The following is a 21658-nucleotide window of genomic DNA, read 5'->3' on the forward strand; positions in this document are numbered from 1 at the left end:
GGGTTTGGACAAATGTATAATGACATGTATCCACCATTATTGTACCATACAGAGTAGTCTCCCCGCCCTAAAAATGCCTCATTTATTTATCCCTCTCTTTCCATAACCCCTATTATGAACATTAAAACAAAACCTACAAATAATAATGTGTAAATATCTGTGATTCATGAAATCATAAATTTTTAAATGATAGGTGTCAAATTATAATAGCAATATTTAAAAGTTTTCCAGCATATTTTTGTATAGGGTGTCCCCCAAATTTTGAATTTATGATTAAAATTTAAAATTTAATTATGTGATGAAAATTAATTTTATCAAGTGTGATGAAAGGTGTATGAAAAAATGCCTTCATTTTCAAATTTAACCTTAATGTAGGGTTCTCTACTATATTATAATCCCCAGATAATCTGCACCAGAATCACCTTGGTTGACCTTTAAAAAGTCAGGGTCCTGGAATTTATACCTTAGCTACTAAATCAGAAGCTCTGTAGGTTAGTCCAAATGCATGCATTTTAACAAGCCCCTTAGATAAATTTGATGCAGTTTAAGAACACCAAGGAAACATCCTTTACAAATCAGTAACTTTTTCTTCCTCTAGCCATATTCAAATGAGTATTCTTAAGATAGGGAAGTGTAGTGGAAAGTTGGAAGTAGAGGTCCTAATTATCACAAACCAGTTTTACATCCTTATGTTAGTAACTTAAAGTAATAGGTCTAAGTTTTCTCATTTATAAAATGAGAACATGGTACATAGTGATTTTCGAAATCCCTCCTCCTGTGTCTCTTATTTTCCTAAATATTTCCATTTGAAATTGGGTTTTGGAATCTTTCCTTTATCTTTTCTCATTCTGAGAATGGAATTTAAATGATTCCAAAGTGATGATCCCCAAGTCCTAGCAAAGATGTAGGAGGCTTTAGTTTCAAGCTTATACAATTCCATTTTTTAAATTTCAGGAAATAGTTACAAGGGTTGGAGGAGAAAACAAAGGTGAAATTCCAATGAAAGCTAACATGGTCATATAGAGGAATGGCATGTTATATTTCTACAGATTGGTGTTAAGTGAAAACTTAGCTTAAGTAAATTCAAACTATTGATAAGTAGCTTTATAATAATTGGTTAGGGTTCAATTTGCAAAAGGAAGTTCAAGGCTGGAAAAAATACACTGCTATAAAAGTGATTTCACCTGTATTATAAAATTTTTCAATGAATCAATTCCTTTTGAAGAATATTTTATATATGTTAAACACCTATAAACAACTTGTATTTAAAATAAGAATAGTTGTAAAATATAATCTGAAAAAACACAAAAATATATTAACACATTTTAACCAAGACTAATTGTTCCTCTAAGCAGCAGTAACCTTCTAGAGCCTAGAAGATTACATTTTGTTAGATCAAGTTTTATGTTCATGATAAAATTATGTTAGGCTTTGAAAAGAAAAAAAAAACAGTCTCTAATACAGGGACATGATCCCTATGTACAAAGGAAAAGGACCATTTTCTGATATTTATCAAAACACCTTAAATAAAGTAATAAAATAAGTAAAATTCAGTATCCTCTTACGTTGTTGTATGTTGTTTTCTTAGAGACTCAAGCAGTGCCTACTGTATAGTTGGAGCTCAATGAGTGTTTGTTGAATTGATGCTTGTATCAAGAACTGTATTTGATACAATGGTAGATATACAGTAAATGAGAAGGGTTTGTGAGAGATGTTGATAGATAAATAAGTGGGAGCAAAGGGAGAATCACCCCAGGATGAGGAACTGGACTATATCTTAGAGATTCTATTTTAGCAATGGATTGAAATAATTGGTTCAATTTATTAAGAAGATCATTTAGAGTGTATGAATGATGAACTAGAGTGAGGAAACCCATTGGCCAGAGCCTACTTAAAAAGTTGATGAAATAATCCAAGTGAGGAATAATGAGAGTTTTCACGACAGGTAACAGATCTGTGCTATGCAACTAATCACTACAAAATGGGTTTTTGGTTTGTTTGCTTGTTTATATATGTGTCTTTTATCTGAGTCTGAGTTTTACTTTGCTGTATTTGCATCCTTCTTACTAGATACAATAGACTGGATAGCTACATATATGTATGTATAACTTTGTTAGGACACTGCGTTTATCAAAAGAAATTTGCTGGTGGAGGCAAAATGCTCCCATAGTGTTCACTCAGTGTATATTTAGTATATGAAGAAAGAGAGAGAGAGAAACAGAGAATATCATAGGAAATCTTAGACTTAGATATTGCTCACATCAAGTGCAGTGGAATGAATTAAGAAATTTGACATAAATCAGAGGAGTGTAGATAATGTGGAATACTGATGTCAACAACATCTATCCCAGAATCTTTCTAGGGAATTTATGAAGAAGCCAGAAATCTAAACACTAAATTTCACAGGTTCTCTTGCAGCTAGATTTCCAGATGTGATTTATGTTCCACCAGTCAGATGTACTTGTATGAAACTTGAATTGAAACGGAGTTAAATGGAGGACCACAGCAGCACGCTGGGCAATCATTTTTCTGGACTCTCTAGCAGGCTCCAAGTGGCTATGGTGGTGTTTCCAGATCAGAATGTCTCTGCTGAGGTGGTAGGATTCTAACACCAGCAATTTGGGCAGTGGCTTTCTGATTCCATAGCTTCCTGGTTGAGGAACTCTGAGTAACTAGTTTATGCTTTTGTTTTAGGAGTCATTCCTGGAGGTCAGGTTAAGAACCCACTTCTGTCCCCCTTCCAACAATTTTGTAGCACCAGATTTCATAACTTAGTCTTTTTGTTTAAAAGACTGTGAGGTTATTCCCAACTCATCTCTAATATAAGGGACCAAGCATCATTACAAAAAATTAGTTTTCACTGGAATGCAGTGGAATTTTACTGCTCTTCTGTTCAAGAGTAGAATCAGAGAGACAGTTTTATTAAAAGGGAGACAACTGGGGCGCCTGGGTTGCTCAGTCAGTTAAGCGTCCACCTTCGACTCAGGTCATGATCTTTTAGTTTGTGGCTTTCAGTCCTGCATCGGGCTCTGTGCTGACAGCTCTGAGCCTATAGCCTGCTTTGGATTCTGTTCTCTTCCCTGCCCCTGCTGGCACTCTGTCTCTCTCTCAAAAATAAATAAATATTTAAAAAATTTTAAAAAGAGGGGACAACTCTGTTTTGGGGCCAAAAAAACAATTTTTAACGGCACATATGTTTTCACATCACAGGTAAGTGTGGTTATTGGGCTGTCATTCATTACAACATATAAACTGGATGCGTGTTTGCTGATATGCAAAGACTCTAAAAGATCATTTGATTTCAACTTACACTTTTAAGAAGTTTGAGAGCATTCACAATTGTGTTATTATCTTAGCATGCTTTCCTATTTTTTTGCTTTAGTACTTCTTTTTATTAAATTTTTTTAACATTAATTTATTTTTGAGAGACACAGAGAGACAGAACATGAATGGGGGAAGGGCATAGAGAGAGGGAGATACAGAATCCGAAGCAGGATCCAGGCTCTGGGCTCTCAGCACAGAGCCCAATGTGGGGCTTGAACTCACGAACTGTGAGATCATGACCTGAGCTGAAGTTGGACGCTTAACCAACTGAGCCACCCAGGCGCTCCTACTTTAGTACTTCTAGTAGCATTACTATGTGCCATACATTTAGTATTCAGGAAATAGTCCAAGTTCCAAATCACCTAGAAAAATGTTTTTGACCAGCTGTGCCAAAGAAATCTCCCTGGTTATTTTAACCAGAACTATTACCCTACAGAACAATTTAATTACATTCCTTGCCACTTGGTATATGTTGTCATAAACTGTTAATTTGTGTTTACCTATAACTTACTTCCTAAGTAGACTGTACTTTCCTTGGAATCAAGAACTGTGCTTTAGAATTGAGGTTAGTGTTAATTTTTTGACAATAGAGTGTGATGTCAAAATCTTTTAAAGCAAGCCTTCAACCTATCAGGCTAGCGAGATGTTTAATTTCCTTCATTGTCAGGTCTTTCTCCTGGACACCCTATTGGAGGCACTTGAACAATCTGACATTCTCAGAAGAACTCTCCTAGCTTTAATCTCCGTGTTACTAACTTCATGGGCCCTAAATTGTACCCTGTTTTATGTATTCTGTGCCACGGTTGGGAAGGAACACATAAGCCCTTGCCTTTTTATGCTTGTTTGCACATCCAAAAGCAATTCTCCATGTGAGATGGCTATGCACAAGCCACCCTGGTCCCTGTCCCTCTCTTCATCCTAGGGAAAGCCCTTACCTTCCTTCCACACCTGCCCCTTAAGCTTTTGGAATTTCAAAGCACTAGTTCCCTTTCCCTCCTACTCTAGGAAAGTCTGTCCTTTGAAAAGGATAGCCAGGAAGAAAGCTGGAGTTGTCTTCTGGCTTCTGATCACTTTGAGGATGGAGGAAGGAAAAATACAAAATAGAAATAAATGAAGTACTGTGCCAATTACAACAATTTCTCTGCATTCTACCATTATCATTTAGCATCTTGCTGTATACCATATTTATAGTAAGTAATCAACAAATACTTATTAATATGTAAGAATGTCATTACCAATTTTCTGTTTAAATTATTTTGCATTTATATAATGATGTTTTTAAAGAATATCTAGTTTTTTAGGCATTCATCTTTAGATCCTTCAAATGTGTGCCATTAATCACCCAAACAACCTGTTTACAACTGGAATCTTGATGTTTCTTGAGTTGAGTGCACATATGTTAAAACAGTACAATGATTATTATAGAGTGAAATGATGGGGAAAAAGTCACATCCTGAGAGAAAACCAAGGTTTCTCTATTAATGCTTTCTTTTTTATAGTATTGCATATTTTATAACACCATTTTCCCTCTAGATAATTTAAATCTGAAATTTGTGATCATATGTATTGTCAATCTTACTAATCACTAAGAATATATTGTTAATTCTAAAATTGAAATATATAAATAAATTTCACAACAAAGATTTAATATTTGCAATTCTGCATTTACTGACATTCACTGGCATTTATAATATATAATAAAATATGTATTTCCATGTATTATTCATAATAGAACACTGTCACATATTTGATATGTATTAAAGCATTAAAACATCAGATACAAAAGATACATATGCTGTTTATGGTTTTACTACAATATCCTGATTCCAAAGGCAAAACTTATTATGAGGACAACATCTTGACAGAGTGAGATATCAGAATAATATAAGGGGAATACGAATTGAGAAAAGGACATTAAAGTTGATTTTTAAGATACAGTTCAGTAGAGCATTGCAGAAGGTTGCAGAATAAGTAGATGTTGAGGAACTGGGAGTAAATAAATGCTGAACCTTCCTTCCTTCCTTCCTTCCTTCCTTCCTTCCTTCCTTCCTTCCTCCCTGCCTTCTTTCCCTCCTCCCCCCCGCCTTTTTATAGTATCTGCTGATAAGTAAAGAAAGAACACAGTGGGAAATAAGTTAAAGAGGTTGCTAGAGACTTTGGTTGGACTCTTTCTTTCAGTGAAGAATAAGGGAGTCCTACCTGTAAGGAAGGGAAGAAGCCCATGAAGAAACAGAATTGAAGCTGTAAGAGAGTTCTTGGCTGAGAAACAGCATGGTTTTTCTTCTCTTAATTCTCTCCCGGTGGGAATGTCCAAACCAGTTTTATAAATATGGACTATTGCCAAAACCAGGAAGGAATTGGAAATACACATGAGAGTTGGGTACAGATGGGTGCAGGTCACTAAGGGATAGCATCCGGGAGGATATAAGTCCTGGTAGAGTTTGGAGATGCTTGTGTGAATGACTTCATAAACTGTGGGGTGAAGCACTTACCAAAGAGCTGCCCCAGGCATGTCAGTGCAGCTTCTGGGAGAGCACTGTCCCCTGGCAGCTGTCATCCTTAGGAACTACTCAGAGGGCTAGATTTTTCTTCCACTGAAAGAAAGACTGGAAGAGAGACTGGAAGAGACCTTCCCTCCTAAAATGTCTCATGGAGAAAATGAGAACCTAGAGACCCTCATAACTCAACTGAGAACCTAGAGAAAATGAGAACCTAGAGACCCTCATAACTCAACTGAGAACCTAGAGAAAATGAGAACCTAGAGACCCTCATAACTCAACTGAGAAACCTTATCTCACCAGCCTTCTTGCCGTGGCCTACTGGAGAAGGACATGTTGCTGCCTGCCCACCTGTTGTGGTCTGGCCCCCTGTCACAGCCTAAGCTGCATACGCACATAGGGAACCAACACTGGGTTCATACATCATCAAAATAGTATTTTGAGTCTTTCAGGAGGACACAGTAGCTTGAAGTTAATTTGAGAAAAGAGAGCTTAGGAATAAGCACTGTAGGGGAGTTGAAACTGCATGAAAGTATTATTGAGCAGGAGTGAAAGGTCTATGGGAGTTTCAGGACCTGAGTTCATCAGCATAGCTTTGGCTTGTTCATACTCAGCTTTTGTTCATGTATCATCAATTAGTCATGACAAAACACTGACATTTCCTGATAGTTAACACTTTCCTGCATTCAGAAACGTTTTCATTTGCAAGTTGAATCTGTATTTGTTGTCATCTTTTACATGCGCTTAGAGTAAGATCTGAAGTATGTGAATTTACAATGATATATTCAGATAGAAAGGAAAAGCAAACCCCTAGACAAAAATTAGTTTTCTCATCAATAAAATGGGAATTTATTTCATAAAGTTATTGTGCATTTAAACATACACATTTCTTCTTTAAATTAATTAGGAGGCATAATTGGTCAACTCTTTTGTAGATTTTAATGTCATATATATTCCAGTTTTTCATTTCTTTATAGGACTCATTTGTTATTTAATGATATTTGATGAGATAGAACTGAATTTTTCCTTTTTTAATGTGAAATACTTCATAATACAAAAGCACATATGTAAAGAATAGAGAAAAAGAATAAAAGATATAATATGTGCCTAACACTCAACTTAAGAAATAAAACATATTCAGTACTTTTGAGGCCCAGAGCTTGAAAAATTTCATATCTACATGAAAAAAAAATACGTATTCTACCACTGAGGACAATAAATATGTGTGAACAAGTATCATACTCAATAAGCTTAACAAGTTTATTCTACTGGACAGATAAATACATATGCATATGTATATGAAGTTCTTAATTACGTTTTTCAAATATTCCCTGTAATTATTTATTTTTGATCTGTCTGGTCTGTTAATTATAGAGAGAAAGGTCTGTCAAAGTATCCTACAATGAAGGTGGATTTCTCTACCTTAGTAGTTTTATTATATTTTGGCTTCATATATTATTATATGCAATTAAGTTTAGAATTGTCTTGTAAAAAATTATATGAATACTTTTTAAATAATAGATTATCCTTTTTATCTTTAGTAATGCTTTTTGCCATAAATATTATCCCAATTTTGTTGTTGTTGTCCTTAGCCTTTCACTGGGATATATTTTTTCATTCTTTTATTTCACATTTATTTTTTTTTCAACGTTTATTTATTTTTGGGACAGAGAGAGACAGAGCATGAACGGGGGAGGGGCAGAGAGAGGGAGACACAGAATCGGAAACAGGCTCCAGGCTCTGAGCCATCAGCCCAGAGCCTGACGCGGGGCTCGAACTCACGGACCGCGAGATCGTGACCTGGCTGAAGTCGGACGCTTAACCGACTGCGCCACCCAGGTGCCCCTTCATTCTTTTATTTCAAACATCCTTCCTAGTTTGGGTGTATCTCTTCGAAACCTAATTTAGCTAAATTTTAAAAATCTAACATGTTAATTTTTGTCTTTTAATGATGCTGTAGTCCATTATACATATTGTGACTCCTGATGTCTGTTGGATTGTTACTACCATTGTTTGCCATAATTTCTAATCGTCCTGCTTTGTCTGTGTTTGTTCATTTGCTTCAATTCTTGTCTTCTGGAGATTGACTATTTCCTCATTCCATGTTTTCCACTGGTTTGGATATCATACACTCTATTTCAATTATTTTTGGTGGTGACCTAACAACAATGTTAATTTTGTTCACTTGTGTGAAAGTTAAAGCTGAAGTTCTTGGTCACAGAGCCTCAGTACATGTCCCAGGAGCAGTGGTCTGCTTCATAACTATACTCCATCTCTGAATTACTGCTACTGTTTCATTTTTCTCCTGTGAGGATCTCCATACTTTCTCCCCAACTCAAATAGGAATTAAAATTTATTCCTTTAGGGGCACCTGGGTGGCTCAGTCGGTTAAGTGACTCTTGGTTTCCACCAAGGTTATGATCTCACAGTTCATGAGTTCGAGACCTGCATTGGGCTTTCGCTGACATTGTCCTTCCCCTGCTTGTCCTCAATCTCTCTCTCAAAGTAAATAAACATTTTTTTTAAAGTTATTCCTTTAAATATCCAGTATTTTCAGCATTTTGTGGCAGCAAGATTTTTCAGGATACATAGCCTTCAGTATGAAATTGTGTTTTTTTCTCAAAATGGACTAAGAAAAAAGTATTTGTGTATGATTTTTACAGTTAGCAAGTATGTATTGGCTACTACTAAGGAGAAATATGTCTTAACTATCTTGCTAAACTGTGCATTTCTAATGCTATTTACTGTTTGGTAGAAGAAAGATAACATGTACAGAAATACTAATAGTATATGGTAAAAAAACCAAAAGACAAAAAGCTGAATGCCTTATGAGTGACCAAATAAAATGCTATGAGATTGTAGCAGAGTAAGTTTTTATCTCACTGGTCACTGCCCTGCATATATTTATTATAAAAAACACCCCTTTTGATTGGGTCCTATAGGATGGATAAAAGTATTTTGTGTTTGATTTTTTTTAAAGTTTATTTATTTATTTTGAGAGAGACAGAGATAGCACAAGTGGGGAAGGGGCAGACACAGAGGGAGAGAGAATCCCAAGCAGGCTCTGCACTGCCAGCACACAGCCTGACGCAGGGCTCAAACTCAATGAAACCATGAAATCATGATCTGAGCCAAAATGAAGAGTTGGACACTTAACCAACTGAGCCACCCAAGCACCCCAATGTTTGAATTTTTAAAGAACAGTGGATTTTCAAACCATTATACCTCAGTATAAAGCATATACTAAATCAGGAGATGACAGACTGGCCCACGGGTCCAATCTGGCTTACCATCTGTTTTGGTAATAACGTTTTATTGGAATATAGCCACACTTATTATGCTTATTATTTACATATTATCTATGCTACTTTCATGTTATAATAGAGCTGTGTAGTTGTCAAAGAGACTATATGGCCCACAAAGTCTAACATATTTACAATCTGGCCTTTTACTGGAAAGTTTGCCAACACTTATACCAAATCATGTGCTGTATTACAAAGTAAATTCATAGGGAATCTTTTCCCTTTGCCTAGCTTTTGCATTTATATTTACTTAAATACATTTGATTTGATGGTTCTCACAATAAATATCTACCCATGTACTTCCTCTATGCTTAGAGTTTATATATGTTTCTTTGATTAGAGATATTTCCTTGTTCCCACTCCTTAATAATTACTTTCTTTAATATAAGCCTTAAGATTTCCAATATTATTTTGTAAGGTTACTTTTGAAGTAGTTAAGATAGCCCCAGTTGTTTTTTAAAAACTTGAGCCTAGATTAATGGTGCTTAAATTATAAAAAATTCAGTGTACCAAATAGCATTGTTTATCAAGCCGTTCAGACATTCTTGCTTTCATTAAATATATCACTATTTCTATGAACTGAAATTAGCTAGCCTTTAAATTGGGGAGGGCTTCAGATTCTAAACTACTTTATTTCCTAGTGCAAGTATGTGTGCTATTAAATAGAAAAACTGTCAATTGGCAAAGCAGGAAAGGGGTTTTATAATTTTTAAAGTAATTATTAAAATTCTGCTCAAGAGCTGTTGATGTTAAAAGAAAAATATAATGAAATCCCAGTACTTCAAGTACTAGAGTCCTTAGACATAACCTATTTGATTCTGTTTCCAGGGAGTACCAGTTCCCACAGATATCTTAGGTGTAGAGAATCAAGCTAACTAACTGCCTGTATTAACAACAGCATGTGTGTGTACCTTGTGTCCTAGGGAATACATCCAGTGCACTTGCTCAGTTACAGAGATGAATTTCCTAGGAGTTTCTCCATTGTTGTAATGGCCAATGACTATTGGCTAGGCCTGGGACAACTCTCTCAGTTCTCATTTACAAAACTAAGGCATACTTTCACTGGGGATTCACTGGATGTCATGGTGTTCTGTACAGAGCAGCAAATAGTTTCTATTTGTAGCAGTTGAAGATTGAGGGATTAGGGCTGATGGGGAAGGGAGGAGACTTGAATCACATTAAATGTGAACATTCTTATGGAAAATGGTTTGCCTCAACAACTTTGGTTGCATCCATTAAGTAAAGAGTGGTAACAACTCTCATACAAATTGGGGTATTTGTATGAGAAAATATTTGTATCAGAAAAAATCTGAATGTTTGCAAGGTGTGGTTTAACACTTTTCACATATCGTGGAAGGATTAGTGAGCTCAATTATAATGTATAAGGTGATATTTTATATACTGTATGAAATCAAACACTTGATATTAAATACATAAATAATCTCCAAGAATAGGGGAAAAGGAAGATATTTTGTGGAAGACAAATTGTATAGCATTGTAATTTATAATTTTTTTAAGTTTATTTTTGAGAGAGAGACATGTGAGCAGGGGAGGGCCAGAGATAGAGGGAGAGAGAGAATCCTAAGCAGGCTCTGTGCTGTCACCACAGAGCTCAATGTGCAGCTCAAACTCACGAAACTGTGAGATCATGACCTGAACCAAAACCAAGAGTTGGGCACTTAACCAGCTGAGCCACCCAGGTGCCCCTATAACTTAAAACGGTATTTTTCCAAGTATACATCATGCTCACATAGTGGGTCAGGGAATCAATTTCCTGTGACAAACTTTTTTTTAGACTGTAATCATTATTAAAATAGAATGAGATAGACTATACCAGAGTACATCATATATAGTTAGCTTAAGTATTTTGTATAACTTCTGCTTCAGTTGTATACACACATGAATGTAGTTGTAAAGTGTTGAGTTCCCTAGTCCAAATACCTTGAAAGCTATTTGTCTAAAAGAAGCAGAGGCATGGAGTGGACCCATGAATTCCACTTTGGGGACCAAAACAGTGATTATATGTTGTACTTGTGTATGTTTCATTGCTAGTAACAAAACTGAGACTAGTGGGTTACATGCTAATACATTTTTTACCAGTGGCCTTTTACTGGAAAGTTTGATTAGTTGAAAGGTAAGATTAGTGGGAAAAATTATTTTATATGTTTTCGTTTCATTCAAATAGCTATACTTCTGTTAGGAAAAATTATTTTTGTTTTTGTCTTCTGTCATTTACTTAGTTTGCTACCGTTTTCTCTTTTGCCCAGGAGATTGCATCAACAATTTGAAAGCTATAAAGAACAAGTGAGGAAGATAGGGGAAGAAGCGCGGCGTTACCAGGGAGAGCACAAAGATGATGCTCCGACTTGTGGAATCTGTCACAAAACAAAGTTTGCTGATGGGTGCGGCCATCTCTGCTCCTACTGCCGCACCAAGTTCTGTGCCCGCTGTGGAGGCCGCGTGTCTCTGCGATCCAACAACGTAAGTGTTCCCTGAGCCTGAGAGGTGCTCTGAATGCAGGTGAAAAGCAGTACACCTGCCAAGAAGAAAACATACATGTGTTAGAAAGTAGACACAGGCATAAGTGTACACATTAATGTGCCCCTTTCCCATTTTCTGTTTTTCATAAGGTTCATAGTAGTGGAGTAGTGATGAAATAATAAAAAAAAATGCTTTCCATATGCATCTTAGTAAATGATTAAAAACCAAAAGATTCAAACCAACAGATTATTTGTGGGAGTAAATTTAATTTCTGAAAAATGTAGTAAATGTGGATTTAGTATCATGAACTAGAAAACTCTTAAAAGTTGTTATATCCAGTTCTTCTTGTAAAAAGAAGAAAAAAAAACTTTTAGTTTCTACAATGTTTGTTTCAGACTGAATGAAGGTAGAATGTAAGGTGAACTGGGTAGCATTAAATGTAACCGAAGACAACATATGTAAAGCAATGATTAACTTCTATAAGAGTAATTTCCTATTTACTGTTGTGGTAAAGTATATAGTGCTAGGTTTCTCTCATGGAAACTATTTTGATATTTAAAGAGTATGTCAAAATACCCTTTTTTAAATTTGGGGGGATTTTTGTACTTATTATCTTCTCTATGAGATGTAGTCTCACCTGATGCTGTTTCCTTATTTGGCTTAAATGAGAGCTACTTATGTTATGCCTGTGCTTTAAATATATATACTTTTTGAGGCACTGAGATGCTCATTCAAGAGAACTAAATATTCTTTATGAAGTACTAGATAAATTCTAATACTTTAGAATACATTTTAATATACTTTATTATATACCCTATCTTAGTATGGTAAAATTATTTATAGGGATGTCTGGGTGAGTTTTCTTTGATGTAGGTCTGCAGTGTAATATAAAACAGTTAAGATTATCATATACCTAAAGAATTCCCAATGTTTCTCTAAGTAATTTCATTTATTATCTAATCATATATGCAGTGTAACATAGTACAAAGTTATATTTAAAAATAATATGGAAGCTTTATGCACTCTGGATATTTTCCTAATTGAGAAACCCATGGCTAAAATTAAAATCAATCTCCCTACCAATGAATTGGTATTTCAGTTGCAGGTAGGGTATTCTAAATATCCCTTCCAGTGAAAATTAAGATATTCAGTAAAAGAGACATGTTTTAAGGTGAGCCCACTATTATCTTTGTGGCCTTGGGAAAATAATTAACTTCCCTGAACAACATCTTCTTTATCTATGAAACTGGATAGTAATAATTACTGTATATGATTATTATGATAATTAAATTAAAATCTAGGTCTTTATGATATATATTTAAGAGTTCTTTAGGTGCCATTCTGATGACCACATGAGTTTTCCTCCTGAAAGTTCTTTAGTTAATTATCATATGTTATATTAAGACCTTTTTAAAACAACCTTGGGTTAAAATAGTATCTGGCACATAAAAAGGTGTACAAGAACTATGTGTTAACTTTCTCATCTTTAGTGTTCCTAAATACACTGTTTTGGAATGAATTCTCACAGATGAGACCTGGGAATGATATACAAAATATTTAAAAAAACATTTGGTGTAGGGGTACTGTCCTATCTGAAAAGGTGCTGTCAGTACATAGTAGTGTGCAAATTAGCAGGGTGGAAATGCGGACTGAGCACCCATAGCTGTTGAATGTTTGTAAATTCCCATGATAGGTTTGAGGAAAACCAATAATAACACAGTTAACTAATGAAATATTAAAATTACCTGGGTTAATCTCATGTTAAAGGAAATTGAGCTAAGATGTACCTCTGCTTTGGAGACACCCAAGCCTAATGTAGTCTATCTGTCTCTATAAGCCCATCCAATTTGGACAAAATATTCAAAAGAACAAAATAATAGAAGCCATCACTTTAAGGCATGAGACAAAAATATTGTATGAATATATTGTGTTGTTTTTTCCCATGACATTATAAGTGTTGAAACGTATATTACATATAAATATTGCTTGTGGAATAATTTATGACTACAATAGTTAATATCTTTTTTCTCATTTTTATTCTTTACAAATATTTCCCATTCTTAGATTTTTCCAAATTGTAACTATAAATATTTTGACAGTAATTTGATAAAATTATTTATATAATTTTATGCATTTTGATAAAATGTCTTTTCAGTAATAGGAAGACTAAATATAATAGTGAGTTAAGATTTCTTTCTGAAAAATGTTTTAAATATAGATGTAATCATCAAGTACTAAAACTTTTGGAAATTATAGTGCCCAATTTTGGTATCTACTATAGTAGAATTAGTATAGATGCATTTTCAATGAAAGCTTGAACAATGAGTATTTTGGGGAAGAGTAAAACATTTACAATGCTTATAAATACCTATGTCTGAACACTTTAAAAATAATACATAATTGTTTTCTTAAAATCTATTAATATATGCCTTATTTTTGTTTTTCTCTTCTTCTTTTCCTCTCTTTTTACTCTGCTTCCTTGGATGCTTTCCCAAAGGAGGACAAAGTGGTTAGAATCCATGCTTTCTTTTCTATAATTTGTTATTATAATGTTGTGAACTTTATAGAGTGAATGTTTCACCTAGTGTTGTCAGTCACTATACTTTCACAAAGAAATGATATACTAGGAAAAACTCATTCCCAGTTCTCGTGGAAAAATAAATAAATAAAATGGACATCTAGGGGCATTACAGAGTTTTATTATTAATAACAGGTGAAGTCCGGGTAGTTTGAGTTCATGGAAACATTGGTATTTATAGTATAGTTTAAATCATTATGAACAATTTGTCCTCTTAGCTTTCTGAGTTTTGATGATGATTCCATCTGCAATAAACAATAAACTGCAATGGAACAATAAATCCCAATGGATTGTCCCTTTCTCAGCACTCAGTAGATGCATAGGCAGGTGATTTAAAATTTTATTGCAGAAGGAATTGAATGTACTGATTTAGTGGCAAGACTGAATCAAATCAAATAAAAAGTCAAAATAAAATGATTTTTCTGTAGAACACAAGTAGCAGAGCTGCCATATTGAACCACATTTTGCCCTACGCCCCTTTTTTTTCTCTCTGATGCATAGAAATCACTCCCGAGAGTGGTGAAAGGTCACTTTTCGTTCTTATCAGATATAGAAACCACAGAGACCGAGTTTAAGAAGATAGGATCCAAGTGGAACCATTAGTCAACCTGTCTTTTGTATACAAATTATATAGTTTCATGTGGTATAAATTACAATTTCCCCAAAGCTCAGTAATTTCTCAGTATAAGACTGAGGCAGTACGTGTTTTGGGTTCAATATATCAACTCAGCTGCCTTTGTTCAACTGTTTTAAAGTTTAAATGATGTACTGCAGTGCATAAGTAGTAAGCAAGACATTAAGTGAACATTAATCTGTGTTTTTAATCTTGATGCTAATATATGTTCATCACTTTTTCTTTTATTATGAGAAAGAAATCAGGTTGAAAATTATATAGGGTAGTTTGTTTGCACTAACTGTGTTTTCCTGTACTAATGATGGCATGTGAGATCATCTTAGGAGCTCTTATTTTAATGCATTAATGTACTATGTTAGAAAAAATATATATAACTAGAATATCACAACTTTGGTTTCATGAATATTACTTTGAGGGAGTCTGCATTTGAAATGTAGATAATTTTAAATTCCTTTAAAGAATAAAAATTAAGTAAATAATAATGCTGTTAATAGACCTAGTGGTAAGACTTCAGCCACACCTATAGGGTTGGCCGGACCCATTGTCCCTTTGGCAACATTTCCCGTAATGGTAGGTTATTTGTGCTTATTGTGATTTCCTGACTCTGTAATGAGATTTCAGGTGGACTTTGTGGTTTTCAGGCTAAGAATGGAGTGGAAAGACCTATAAAATACAATCATTTTCAGTTATTTTCTTTATTTTAATTAGAATGCATATATCTACCATTTATTTTTAAGTACTTTGTCATAATTTCATTTAAAAACCTTTTTATCCTATTGAGGTTATTCAAAAAATTGCCTTTCTAGTTTAGGGAAACCAAAACCAGATTTTGTTTTAGCTGTATTAAAGAGAATAACTGAATATTAAAGTGCTTGATTGTTGGTTCTTTCCCTGTTCCTCTGAGCTCTTTCATTTTTGGTAAAGAAATTATAATTTACAGGTGTGCATGTGTGTACATGTTGGTATGAGTGGCAAGGGAAGAGGGATAAGGGTAAATAAAACTTTTCTAAAAGCAATCTACATCTTGATCAATGTAATAACAATGAATTCTACTTAGTCTGTTATATTGGTGAATAAATACTACTAAAATACTAATACGTATGATATAAAGACCTAAGGGTAGCTAACATATAAATATTCCTCTTATTAAGTCTGGCAAACATATTAATGACTATTTTTTGCAGGCTGGTGCTATTTTATTTTAAAACTTCACACTTAGCTTAAATCACCTCTAATGATAACTTGAAAGACTGTGTACTTGCTTATAAGGAAAATGGCTGTCATAAAGAATCACTTTGCAATTGACACATGTAATAGCTTATAATAGGAGAGTATTTTATATAAGTGTGTATAGTCTCATAGGTAAGATTATGGTTATTTATTTCACTGAAAGCCCTCTTCCATACCTAAGTAAATAGGGATAGTACAAAATTCTCCACAGTCTGTTTAAATTGCTTTTGACTTTGTTTTTTACTATCTATTTGGTACCAGAGCATTGAATTTAGGTAATTCCTTTGATAACATTAACACTTTGCTGTTGGTAAATCAGCTTCCTTGAATCCTTCAAGTTTAATTCCTTTGAGATTTACCATAAATTTTCATCAGTATTTCTTTTTTAGTGGGTGAATGGGATTGGTTTACAAATATAGCAACTAAAAAATGAACTTGCTACACTTCTAGTTAATCTTTATTTTCACAAAACGTGTCAGGTTTTATAAATTAAGAGTGTTTTATAGTAAATGTCAGCAATACCCTGAAAAACCGAACCCTACTATTTACTCATTCTTTCCAAATGTGAAAGCTGCACATACCTACCTTGTAAGCATCATGTGTGAAAAAATACTTTTTTATATCAAGATAATAATTGAGGTACTATGTTTAAAGAATCGTGATTTTTTAAACAGGCTCCTCACAGCTTTTCGTTAGTGGTTGTTTTTAGAAATCACACTAGGGGCGCCTGGGTGGCACAGTCGGTTAAGCGTCCGACTTCAGCCAGGTCACGATCTCACGGTCCGTGAGTTCGAGCCCCACATTGGGCTCTGGGCTGATGGCTCAGAGCCTGGAGCCTGTTTCCGATTCTGTGTCTCCCTCTCTCTCTGCCCCTCCCCCGTTCATGCTCTGTCTCTCTCTGTCGCAAAAATAAATAAACGTTGAAAAAAAAATTTTTTAAAAAAGAAATCACACTAAAAGATATGTTAATGGAGGAAATATGTTTTTGTAGAAAAAGTTCATAAAAGGTAGGAGTTCGGTAGAATGGGGCAGTCTCAGCCGTGTCTGGAACTGGTTTTATCATAAAGTGTTGTCTGTGGGATAATTGATTCTTAATGATACAAAGAACTTTGCCCCCACAGACTGCTCTTAAATACCAAAATGATGATTTTGGTTTTCTTCTCTTACTAGGGTTAGATAAAAACAAGCAAGTCAGTAAAATCAACTGCATTAAAAATGGATTTGCATGATCATATTCAGTGTTTATTTTTATTATAGGAAATCTTCTAAGAGTTTTCCATATTTAGTCCATTGTATGGTGAAACATCTGATCATAACTTTCAACCTTCGCTCTTTGGAAAAAGGGGCTGTTAGAGTTTACCTAGACTCACTTTCCTGTTCTCCTGTTCTCACTTTCTTTTTTTTTTTTCTTTTATTTTTTTTTAATTTATTTTTTAGATACTTTGATGATGGCTTTTTCTGCAAGAATGTTCTCTTAGAGTTTCTTCTCAGAAAGATAATATAAGCCTAAATTAAAAACCTTTAAAATATAGGCAAACATATCAATAAGGAAATGTTAGGGTGCACCAAGGGGAGAACTTTCATTAAGCAATTTAGTTGATTAGGTGTCTCAAGGTATTTCTTATTTTGTTGTGCTTATCCTACAGGGGAGTAACACATCAAGTTTTAAAAACTATTGTGTTAGATAATTCAGAAAGTTGTAAATTTTTTTATTTCAAATTTGTTTTAGGAATTTACTTCACTCTTTTTCAAGGGAATGGAATCTTAATCTCTTGTACTTAGCATTACTATTCTGGGAATGTTTCTTAATATTCAGTAATCATTAAGAAGTTTGTAATCTTGGTTTTGCTCCACCCAAAAATCATTATTTAATGCACTTATAAAACCTGTTTCATGAAATTACCATTTCACAAATCAACGTTAAATACAGATGCATAGTAAGACAAAGACAGTTCCACTGGAGTATAGAAAAAATAGCCTCCTATTTACAAAAAGGGCTCCTATAACAAAAAGGGCTGTGGTAGAAACAGCTTTCACAAAGCTAAAGACTAAACCATGGATGAACTCCCTAGTTTTTGTGAACATAAGTTGTCAGATCTCTTGTTTATATATCTAGGGGTTGAGTTACTGAGTCATTTAATAGCTCTATGATTAACATTTTGTGGAATTGACAGTTTTCCCTAAGAGCTACACAGCAGTTTTTAAGTTCCAGTTTTTTCACACTCATCAATACTTGTTATTGTCTGTATTTTTTTAGCCATTCTTGTTGCATGTCAAGTGATATAGTATCTCATCATGCTTTTCATGAAACTATTTTTAAGTAAAAATTATTAGACTGGTTTGATATCTTCAAAGATTCATTTTGATTGTGTGGATTTAGATTCTTACATAAAAATGCTTCTAAGTTAGCAATGTCTCAAGAAAGTTTTTTTTTTCGTAAAAGGCTAGTATATTCAAAGTATTAGAAGTTCGGTTTTTTCATTCTCTAGGGATTCTTTTTGTCCTTTGTGTTAGAATAATGTATTTATTAATCTATATGAATAAGAACAGGAGCTCTGTTGAATTTAACATAACTTAGAATCTAATATCTGTCTGTCTAGACTAGCTATCCCTAGGGTACATACAAGCAAGAGATTTTTTTTATTGCCAGTTGAAAAGACTATGTTTTAAATATGCAGAAAGAACTAGCATCCTCAGCAGATTTGCCACTCAGCCATAGGTCCAAAATTAACACACAAACTGAAGCCCAGAATGAAAGGACTGTTCTTCTTTCTCTGTGTATGAGATATTTTCTTGAGGGACATGAGCTTTTAGTAGCATGTAAACAGATACACGTAAAGACTAAGTAACAACCAGATTTTCTATCCTCTGCCACCCAACTTTCAATATATCCCTGATTTCTGCCAGATTTCATTAGCAGATAGATTCCCTATTATTGTGGCTGCTATTGGGGAGTATATTACAAACAAACAAAGTGTATTTTGTCTATATTACTAAAGTCACTCTAGCTCTCTTATGGTAGCTTTTTACATGGTATATCCTTTTTACATCCTTTTAATTATATCTACTTTTGTCTTTGTATCTAACGTGTGTCTCATATTAACAGCATATACTTAGGTCTTGTTTGTTTGTTTATTTTAAAGACAATTTAATCTCTGCTGTTGTGATTGGATTTATAATTCATTCATGTTTAATATTATCAATATGGTTGTATTTGTTTTTTATTTTCCTTTTTTATATATCTCATTTTTTGTTCCTCCATTCTTTCTTCACTGCCTTCTTATGCATTAAATTAGTATTTTCTAGTCATGTTTTAATATTTCAGTGATTTTTTTCATTACATTTTCTGAGTTATTTTCTTTGTGTCTCTAGGGTTTCCAATATGCATCTTAACTTACAGGAATCTACTTTCACATTACCTTAATTACAATAAAAGATATAAATATTAATTATATATAGATCTATTCCCTCTTGCCCCTTTTTGTGCCATTATTTTAATAAATTTTATCTCTGTATATGTTAAAAATGTAATTTTTAACATTTTTATAATTAATACTTTATATGATCTTATGTATTTTAATAAAGCTGAGAGAAGAAATAAGAGCAAGTATATATTTATAGGATTTGTTATATAATATTCTTATTTACTTTTTTTTATTTTCTTCATTTCTTCCTGTGGATTCAAGTTACCATCTGGTGTCCTTTCCTTACTCCAGTGCAACATCGCTTTCACCCACTTCCTTTGTGCTGATATTGCCAAGTATATTTGACTTCCATATGTTACAGGTTTAACAATACTAGTATATTAATATTGCTTTATGCTTTTTAAAAAATCTTTAAGGTAAAGAAGAAAAATGAGATAATACTTTTATAATAACCTATATAATTAACTTTGCCAGAGTTTTTTTGTTTTTTCGCATGAGTTCATATTATTGTCTAGTGTCACTTCCAGCCTTAAGAATTTCCTTTAGTATTTCTTTAAAATGAGTCTTCTAGCAATGAATTCTATCAGCTTTTGTTTATTTAGGAATGCTTTTACTTCACTTTTATTTCTTTAAAGTTAGTTTTGCTAGATGTAAGGTTCTTGGTTGACAGCTTCTTTTACTTCTCTCAGCACTTCAAATATGTCATCCCACGGCCTCAGACCTCCATTGTTTTTATTTGAAGTCAGTTGTTAATTTTATTGAGTCTTTTGTATATGACCAGTTTATTTTCTCTTGCTATTTTCAAGAATTTATTTTTCCCAGCTTTTGACATTTATTATCATGTTTATGTGTCAGGTTATGGACCTTTTTGTGTTCTTCGTAGTTGTGTTCATTGAGTTTTTAGATGTAGTTTAATGTTTTCCATCAAATTTGGGAAGTTTTTCAGCCCTTATTGCTTTGAATTTTTTATCCTTTTTTCTGCCAGCTTAAATCTAATGTTGAGCCCCTGTCATGAATTTTTTTTATCTTAGTTATTGTACTTTTCAATTCCAGAATCATCTTTTTAAATTTTTTAAATTAAAAAAAATTTTTAAGTTTATTAATTTATCTTCAGAGAGAGAGAGAGAGAGAGAGAGAGAGAGAGAGTGAGTGCATGTGGGGCTCAGTCTCACAAACCACGTGATCATAGCCTGAACTGAAATCAAGACTTGGACACAACCAACTCAGCCACCCAGGCACCTCAAGAATCATCTTAGTTTTTAATAATTTGTGTATCTTAACATGTATTCTGTATTGGATGAGACATTGTTATAACTCCCTTTATTCTTTGAGCATGGTTCCTTTAGTTCTTTGAACATACTGATCATAGCTCCTTTAATGTCTTTGTCTGATATTCCTAACATCTGGGACTTCTCAAAGAAGGGTTGTTGCCTATTCCCCGCCCCCCCCCCTTTGGTGAGTCACACATTTACTGTATTTTTTGCATGTCTCATAAATTTATAGTTGATTACTGGTCATTTCAGATAAAACATTGTAGCAAATCTGTGTGTGATCCCTGTTCCCACTCCTGGGACTTTTTTTGTTTGTTTGCTTGTTTGTGTCTTTATTTGTTTAGTGAGTTGGCTGTACTATTTCAGTCAAACATATTTCCCCTGCAGTGTGCAACTTCTCGGGTAGATACTATGGCCCTTGACTGGGAACTGGGGGTGCATCAGGGTGGGGGAGACAATTTTCTTGGCTACATCCACCTAGAATAGAATGTCAATCTTGCTTAGCTAGAAGGGAACAAGGAAGGGAATAAGTTGTGACTCAAATGCCGCAGACTCTCACTGTTCTTATGGAGATTTAGTAGATTTCCTCAAATAAACATTTCTCCATTTTCGATATGCCCTTTGGACCACTTCCAGGGACTTCAAATGGCTGTTTTCTTAAAGTAATTTTCACTATTTATAGTTGTTTTTCCAGAGAGGGAGACTGCAGAGCTCCTTACATTGCTATTTTAGAAGTGCCCCTCAAATAGATTCTGATAGTTGTGTTTTAACACATCCATTCACTAATTTATTTATTCATTTTTCCCATTCACTTATTCATTCATAGATTTTCTCCCATGAGTAACCTTATATATAATTTTTTTAATGCTTATTTATTTTTGAAGAGAGCAAGACATAGCACAAGTTGGGGAAGGT

General features: G+C 34.0%; 2 protein-coding genes across 4 annotated transcripts in view; both read left to right on the forward strand.

Moving 5' to 3' along the window:
• LOC125166162 (regulating synaptic membrane exocytosis protein 1-like) overlaps nt 1-14177 on the forward strand; it is a 202846-nt gene extending 188669 nt beyond the window's left edge. For 2 of the 3 annotated variants that reach the window (XM_047859908.1, XM_047859910.1), the window contains 2 exons: nt 11392-11605; nt 14103-14177. In XM_047859908.1, coding sequence (XP_047715864.1) covers nt 11392-11605; nt 14103-14177 — 289 coding nt within the window. The remainder of the gene's footprint in view (nt 1-11391; nt 11606-14102) is intronic. The other variant, XM_047859909.1, reaches the window with a different exon arrangement.
• Nucleotides 11485-21658, forward strand: part of LOC125166161 (regulating synaptic membrane exocytosis protein 1) — a 286570-nt gene continuing 276396 nt past the window's right edge. Inside the window, exon 1 of the mRNA XM_047859903.1 lies at nt 11485-11605. The gene's annotated coding sequence lies outside the window, so the exon portion shown is untranslated. The remainder of the gene's footprint in view (nt 11606-21658) is intronic.

This window comes from Prionailurus viverrinus, chromosome B2, assembly GCF_022837055.1.
Source record: "Prionailurus viverrinus isolate Anna chromosome B2, UM_Priviv_1.0, whole genome shotgun sequence".
NCBI lineage: Eukaryota > Metazoa > Chordata > Mammalia > Carnivora > Felidae > Prionailurus > Prionailurus viverrinus.